Source organism: Belonocnema kinseyi, chromosome 1 (genome assembly GCF_010883055.1).
Source record: "Belonocnema kinseyi isolate 2016_QV_RU_SX_M_011 chromosome 1, B_treatae_v1, whole genome shotgun sequence".
In the NCBI taxonomy this organism is placed as follows: domain Eukaryota; kingdom Metazoa; phylum Arthropoda; class Insecta; order Hymenoptera; family Cynipidae; genus Belonocnema; species Belonocnema kinseyi.
The window spans coordinates 18,203,855-18,212,241 of NC_046657.1; the positions used below are offsets into that span (position 1 = coordinate 18,203,855).

The 8,387-nt window shown below is 23.3% G+C and overlaps 1 protein-coding gene across 2 annotated transcripts in view; it reads right to left on the reverse strand.

Annotated features, from left to right (window-relative positions):
* LOC117169297 (ubiquitin carboxyl-terminal hydrolase 45) overlaps positions 1 to 8,387 on the reverse strand; it is a 42,057-nt gene that overhangs the window by 18,078 nt on the left and 15,592 nt on the right. For both annotated transcript variants that reach the window (XM_033355614.1, XM_033355605.1), the window contains exons 7-8: positions 7,144 to 7,427; positions 43 to 287 (exon numbers count right to left, since the gene is read on the reverse strand). In XM_033355614.1, coding sequence (XP_033211505.1) covers positions 43 to 287; positions 7,144 to 7,427 — 529 coding nt within the window. The remainder of the gene's footprint in view (positions 1 to 42; positions 288 to 7,143; positions 7,428 to 8,387) is intronic.

The window sequence follows — 8,387 nt, forward strand, 5'->3', positions numbered from 1 at the left end:
ATGGACAAACTTTTTGAGAAAAATAAGGAAGGAAAATCTTACCAGAAGCTAAATAATCTCCTGGTTTTTCGGACCTGCTCGCATTGTCGCCATCGACTGATTCGCTATTCTCAAAAGTATTATCTAACTGCGAAAAGTTAAATTGACTATGTTTTATATTTTTCTGCTCCTTCTTTGCCGCTTTTTTCGCAGCACGAATTTCCCGTTTACCGGGGGTTTTTGCGACATTATTTGATGAATTGCTAGTCATCATATCAAAAGCGTCTTCAAATCCGCTATTTTTCCTCCTGCATTAAAACAAAATTATTAATTTTATTTAGTTATTAACATATTCAATTATTCTAGATCTTGAGAATCCGGGATTTTTTAGAATGACAGGGTGACCGTTTTAATCAAAGAAACAATTTTGAAATCTGAAGCTAAGACTTTTCAATTTGAAATTTTTTAAAATGAAATGCAGATGAAGAGCAAAATTTCGATTTTATAACTTTTATCAATTATAAAGTTCAAAGATTCAAATTCAGTACCAAAAATGTAAATCCACATGATCATTTTCACTGTTCTAAATTAAACAATAAGTCAATAAACTTTAAAATGTTCAAGATTGTATTATTTTAAGCTATTTTTTTTATGAAAGAACACTATTTCAAAAGTATAATTAATCAGGTTACATGATTGAATACGCTGGGGTGTAGAACACCCACAATGCACTTTACCGTGATTTTTACCATGTACGCACTTTGAGGGTTAAAGCAGAATTTTTTATTACAAAAAAGTTGAGTTTTCATAGAAAAAAGATTCCGGTTAACTCAGTAACATCAAAAACTGAATTTTTTTAACAAAAAAAATAAGTTTCAACGGAAAAAAATGAATTTTCAATCCAAAAAGACGAATTTTTTTAAACAAAAAGGATGAATTTTTAACAAAATAGTTAAATTCTCTAACAAATAGTTGCATTTTTAAACAAAAAGTAAATTTTCTACGAAATAGTTAATTTTTCAAGAAAATAGTATACTAGTTCAATTATTTAACAAACAGTTTCATTTTTTAAAAAGATTTAATTTCTTCTAAAGCAGGTAAACTTTAAAATAAAAAAGATACACTTTCAGAAAAAAGAGTAGAATTTTCAACCGGAAAGTTAACGAAAAAATGCAATTTTCTATTCTCGGTAATGTTTTTCTATTCTCGGTAATGTTCTCATTCTCGTTGCCGTTCTCAAACTAATATAACCGACTCAGAACTCTAATTGCTAGCGTCGGTTTACCAGGGTGGCCATGTCAATCAATGAAAAAAATTCCCAGTTTTCTCCCAGTTCGCAAACATTTTTCACGGCCAATGAAATTTGAAGCTAAGACTTTTCAATTTGAAATTTTTTCTTAATGAAATGCAGATGAACAGCAAAATTTCATTTAAACACTTATAAATTAGAAGTTCAATTATTTTCAATTGAAATAGTTTACAACCCCTTGAAAAGCTTCAAAATTTTGTGAAATCTAGAAGTTTAAAAATTTTTTCAAATTTAAAATTATTTACAAAATTTATTAAGAACTTCTAAATATCTTCTTAAATTAATCGAATTTTCCTACATTTTTTAGAAAATCCTGCTTATTATGTGTAGAAAAAAATTTCAGTCATTTTAAGTTTTGAAAAGATTTAAAATTAATTTAAATAATTTTCAATAATCTGAATTAAAGAAATAAGCAATAAGATTTTAAAAATTGCGAAATTATATTATTTTAAACTATTTTAATTAAAAACAAAATTTACATTTTTGCAGATTTCACACAAAAAATTTAGATTGCAAAAATGATCAAAAAAGAACGTGAAAGATTTTAAGGATTTCTTTTTCATTTGCAGGAATTCCCAATAATTGTAGGAAAAATCCGATTAATTTTTTTAAAATTTTAGAAACTCTGAAAAAATTTGTAACATACTTTTTAATTAATTTTGAATCATTTCAAAACTTCTGAATATTTCTTAAAATTACTAAAAAAATTTTCTACAAATAATAAACGTTCAATTGTTATTTATACGTCAAAATTTAACAATTTCACTTACAAATTAAACATTTTTTAGAAGAAAAAACATTTCCTAAGAAAATTGCAAATGATTTTTTATTTTAATAAACTAATTTTAAGAGAATATTTAAAGATTTACAAAATTGTCAAAAATGAATGTGAAAGATTTAAAGAAAATTTCTTTAATTTGGCAGAATTGAAAAAAAAATTGAAAAATTGTATAACAATACGCAAATGTTTCAAGATTTTGAAATAAAATTTCGAAGCAATTTAAGAATTTTTAAACTATTTTAACTAAGAATAATTTAACTTTTAATTTGAACCGGGAATTTTCAATTTTTATAAATTTTTAATTGAAATTGGAATGTTATCCAAAATAATAATAATTCTGACTTGGAAACGGGAATTTTCAAATTTGAACAAATTCCGAGCTTTTTTAATTTACTGGAAATTTTCAAAAAGAAACTAAATTCTAACAGGCACTTTTTCAACAAAAAAAAAAATAATTCTGAGTTGAAGCAGAGAATTTTCAATTTTCAATTTCAATTTTAATTTGGGAATGGGGAATTTTTTGAAAGAATTAATTCGAATTCTAAGTTACAACTTGAAAAAATTTAAATTATTAATTTAAACGGGGAATTTTACAGAAAAATTCTAATTCTTAGTTGAAACACAGAATTTTCGAGAAAAGTACTCAAACTTTGAATTTAAACAAGGAATTTTCATTTTCATTGGAATTAATAAAAAATGAACTACAAATTAATTAAATTAAAAAATGTTATATTCAAATGCGCATTAATTTACATTAATTTAAAACTTTAAATTATTTCAAATAATTTAAACGAGGTGTATATGACCACAAAATTCGAAAGATAAAAAATTTAGAAGCTCTTCAAGAATTGTCAAAGACTTCTAAAAAATAAAAACATTTTTTTTTTTAAGATTCATAGGAAAATTGAAAATGATTTTTTATTTTGAAAAATTATTTGAAAAGAATATTTTAAAAGGTTTCTAAAATTAACCCCAAAAAAAATCTAGAAGATTTTAAGGTCATATTTTAAAATTTGAAGGATTTTATAAAAAATGGTACGAAAACTTTGATTCATTTTAAAAGATATTTATCAATTTTTTTCTAACATTTTTAGAAAATCCTAGAAAAAATGTTAATTTCTTTAAAATATTTCAGATTACTTTTTGAGAACTTTATAATTCTTTTCAAATCTGATTAAATATTCTCTTAAAATAATTATTTAAAAATGAAAAATAATTTTCAATTTTTCTAGGAATCTTAAGAGAATATTTTTTTATTGATTTGAACGCTATCACATTTCTTAAAAAGCTTCTAAATTTTTTATTTGACATCTGAAAAATATTTTATGAAACTGTAAAAATCGAACGTGGACAGATTTTTCTTTTTAAAATTTGTCAAATTCTCAGTCTCAAAATAAATTCACTGTCCTTTCCCGGTCTCAAAAATATTCCCTGACAATTCCAGATTTTTTCCAGGTATAATTTTTCATAGTACGGAGTCATTCTAATATTTCGCATTTTTTAAACAAAAGAGACGGAATATGTATACACTTCCAGTAGCGTGAGTTTTTCATAAATAAATTTTTTTTTTCAATTTCTGGGGATTCGATTAATGTGATTAATTTCGAAAGCTTCGAAAAATTATATCAGAATATATTGTTTAATATATTAGCACCATCGATTAATTAAATTATTAAATAATACTAAAAACATCATTAACAATTTCTTAAAACTGTCTCAAAGTCCATGCATTTTAATAATAATGCAAAAACAACATTTTATTTTAACTTCCTATACTCAAAATTTAGTTCACATTTAATTAACTAATATATAAGGTGATGTATAAAGCATATTTAAACAACCAAATAGTTGAATTATTAACTAAAATGATCAGTTTTCAAACAAAAATTCAACTAAAATTATGAATCCTGAACTGAAATAGTTAAAATTACAATAAGAAAGATGAATTTTGAACCAAAAAGATTAATTTCTACAAAAAAAAAACACAAATTTTTAACTAAAACAGATACATTCTCAACAAAAAATTGATTATTTAAATTATCAGTTAAGACAAAGTAATGTTCAACCAAAGATGAATTTTTAACTAAAATTATGGAATTTGCAATTGGAATAGTTATATTGTCATTTAACAAAAATACTTTTCAACAACAAAAAACATTTACATTTCCAAAAACAGTGACGAACTTTCAACTAAAGTGATGAATCTGCATCTGGAATAGTTGAATTCTAAACCAAAAAGATAAATTTTTAACTAAAATAATTCAATTTTTTTACCAAAAGGATTAATTTTCAACCAAGACGTTTAATTTACACAAAAAAAATGTAATTTTCATCTAAAAAAGATAAATTGTCAACCAAAAATTAAATAACTAAATCTTCAGTTAAAAAATTAATGTTCAACCAAAGAGATAAATTTGCTACCGAAATGACGACAGGATTCAATTGCAATAGTTAATAATATTTCAGTTAAAAAAACAAAATTCAACAAAAAAACAAACTAATTTTAAAAAAGTTGCGTTTTCAAACAAAATGATGAATATTTAACTGAAATACTTGAATCTCCAAACAAAAAGATAAATTTTTAAACAAGAAAATTAATTTTCTACCAAAATGAAGATTTTAATTAAAAGAAATCAATTTTCAACAAAAAATTTAATAGTTAAATTTTCAATGAAAAAGATTGATTTCCAACCAAAGAAATGATTTTCAACGGAAAAACACCATTTTTCAACCAAATAGTTGAATTATCAGTCTAAAAAATTAATTTTCAACTAAAAAAAATCAATTTTCAATCAAGAAAATTAATTACAAACGAAAAAAAAAATTTTTAACAATAAAAAGATCGATTTTCAATCAGATACTTGAATTTTTATCTAAAAACTATCAATTTTCAACCAAAGGAGAAATTATTAACTAAAATTATGAATATTTAACTGGACTACTTAAATTTTCTACCCAAAAAAATAGGATTTTTTAACAAAATACATGAATTTCCAACTAAAACAGATCAATTTTTAACCCGATTCTTGCACTTTTATGTGAAAACGATCAATTTTCAACCAAAAAAAAAGTATTTTTTGACTAAAATGAAGAACATTTAACTGAACAGCTTAAATTTGTAACCAAAAAGATAAATTTTTAACCAATAAGTTTAATTTTCTACCAAAAAAGAAGATTTTTTATAAAAATACATGAATTTTCAACAAAATAGTTGCATTTTTATTCAAAAACAATCAATTTTCGACATAAAAAAAAGAAATTTTTAACTTAAATTATGAATATTTAACTGGACTTGAATTTTCAATCAAAAAGATGAACTTCAACTAAGAAGATTAATTTTCTACAAAAAAATTAAGATTTTTTAACAAAATACATGAATTTCCAACTAAAACAGATAAATTTTTAACTAGATTGATGCACTTTTATGTAAAAACGATCAATTTTCAACAAAAAAAAAGTAATTTTTGACTTAAATTATGAATATTTCACTGGACTATTTAAATTTTCAACCAAAAATATGAGTATTAAACCAAGAAAATTAATTTCCTACCCAAAAAAATACGATTTTTTAAGAAAATACATGAATTTCCAACTAAAATAGATCCATTTTTAACCATCTCTGTAAAATCTTTGAATTATTTGTGAAAACTTTTATTCATATTTTTTTATAAAATCTTTTGCGTTCGTTTGAAATCTCAAATTTAATGAAACCTTTTTAAAATTGTTTGAAATATTTGAATTCTGGTGTAATTGCCCTGTTTAAAATCTTTGAAATTCTTGAAATCTTTATTAAATCTTTTTTAGTCTCTGTTTGTATAATCTTTTGTGTTTGTGTGAAATCTTTGAAATCTTTTAAAATCTCAAATTTATTGAAACATTTTCAAAATTAATTAAAATCTTTAAAATATGGTGTAATTACCCTGTTTAAAATCTTTGAAAATCTTGAAATATTCTAAAATCTTTAAAAATGTTGGTAAAATATTTTTAAATCTTTGTGTACTTTTTGAAAACTTTATGAAATTTTCATGAAACCTTTGAAATAGTTGTGAAATCTTTTCTATTCATTTAAAAACAATAAAATATTTAAAATCATCGTAAAATCTTTAAAAATCATCTAAAATCTTTTAAAATCGTTTAATATCTTGGAAATGTTTCGAATTTTGGTCTAGTGTACCCTGTTTGAAATCTTTTAAAATCTTGAAATCTTTTGAAATCCTTATGATTGTTTGAAATATTTTAAAAATATTTCTTAAATCTTTTGTATTAATCTAAAATCAATAAAATATTAAAAATCTTTGTGAAATATTTTTAAATCTTCTGAAATCGATATCTTTTTACATTTTTTATATTCTTGAAATCTTTCGAAATCCTTATAAATTCTTTGAAATAATTGCGAATTTTTTCCTACATATTTTATGTATATTTGAAATCACTGGAATATTTGAAACATTTGTGAAATATTTTTAAAATTTCTAACAAAAAAAAATGTGAACTCGTTTAAAACCTTGGATATATTGTGTATTATTGCGTACTGTATCCTGTTTGAAGTCTTTGACGTTTTCGTGAAATCTTCTTAAATCCTTATTCATTATTTGAAATATTTGTGAAATCTTTCTGAAATCTTTTGTATTCGTTTAAAATCATTCAAATGTTTGAAATTATTGTGAAATATTTGTAAACCGTTTCAAATCTTTGAAATATTTTGAAATCCTGCACATCTAGTTTACTGTACACTTTAAAAAAATTTTGATAATCCTTGAAGACTTTTGAAAGTTTGAAAACCTTTGTGAAATATTCTGAATCTTTCAAATCTTGTCTAAACGTATTTTTCAAATCCTTTTTAAATCTTTAAAATTCATAAACTCGTTTAAAAATGTTCAAAATCGTTTTAATTATTATAAAATCTTTAAAATATTTCCAAATTTTTAACATTATTTTTAAATCTTTTGAAATCAAGTGTCGACTCAAAAACCGAGTAGTCAATTCCTCGAAAACTGTAATAAAAACAAAAGAAAATCTAAAATCCCTTTTCTTTCAATCCCAACCTTTTAGCGGCTATTCTATTTTGACTTACTTGAAAACAGGAGGCTGTGGTTTATCGGCCATAACTGGCAAACTAAGATCCAAAAATGGTTCGGTTCTTGGCGACGAATGATGACACTCAAGACACTCGAGCGTCGAGACCAAAATTCCCCTAAAAACCGGCTCCGGTCCCAACAATCTCGCACTTGCTTGATGACCATAAAATTTCACTCTCGACTTCTTATCGTCATCAATATCCTTGGTCGGATCGCCAGCATTATTTTTCGGTTTCAATTTTCCAATCTCAAGTTCTCGCAAAATAACAATCTGATATCTCTGCAAACAAATTATTTCCCATTTTTATCATTCCATTTATTCAAAATTTTTATCCTGACTTTTTGTGTGTCTTTATAGCAAGTAAATGTTAATAAATCAACAATTTAAATAAAAAAAAGGGATTTTCAGAGTAAGTGTTGAAATGGGCCTAATTAAATTTTATGTGACAGTTAATCCGGGTATTATTAAATTTTTAAACTAAGAAAGATACATTATTAACACAAAATAGAATTGATAAACTTTGACTTTAAAAAAAAAAACTAACTTTCTACCAAATAGTTGATTTTTTTTTTTTTACTAAATTATTGAAATTTAAAGACAAAATAACGAATTTTCTATACAAAAGAGTTGAATATTATCAAATCAAATATATGAAATTTTGATAAAACAGTTCATTTTCAACCAAAATAAACGAATTTTTAACCAAATAGTTTAGTTTTAACAGCAATTTCGACGAAAAATGGAAAAGGTAAAATTTCAATTACCAAAGTAGTTTTGCAAATAAAAGAAGGAGTTTTAAACAAAACAATTCAATTTCCAACCAAAGCGATGCATTTTTAAACAAAAAAAGAGTAACTTGTTGCAAAAAAAAAAACGAATTTTTAACAAAACTCAAGAATTCTCAACCAAAAAGTTGAATTTTGAGGAAACAAATTTTTTATTTATTTTAAAGAAAGCAATAGTTCATAACAAAAAGAATAATTTTATACAAAAAAAAACAACGAATTTTCAATACAATTCAAGAATTCTCATCCAAAAAGTTGAATTTTTAACTAAAAAAGAGGTTTTAAAAAAAAAGATTAATTTACCACCAAAAAGACGAATTTTCAATCAAATTTAAAAATTCTCATCCAAAATGTTGAATTTTCAACAACAAAAAGATGCATTTCGAAGCAAAAAGATTAATTTACCACCAAAAAGACGAATTCTCAGTAAAATTTAAAAATTCTGATCCAAAAA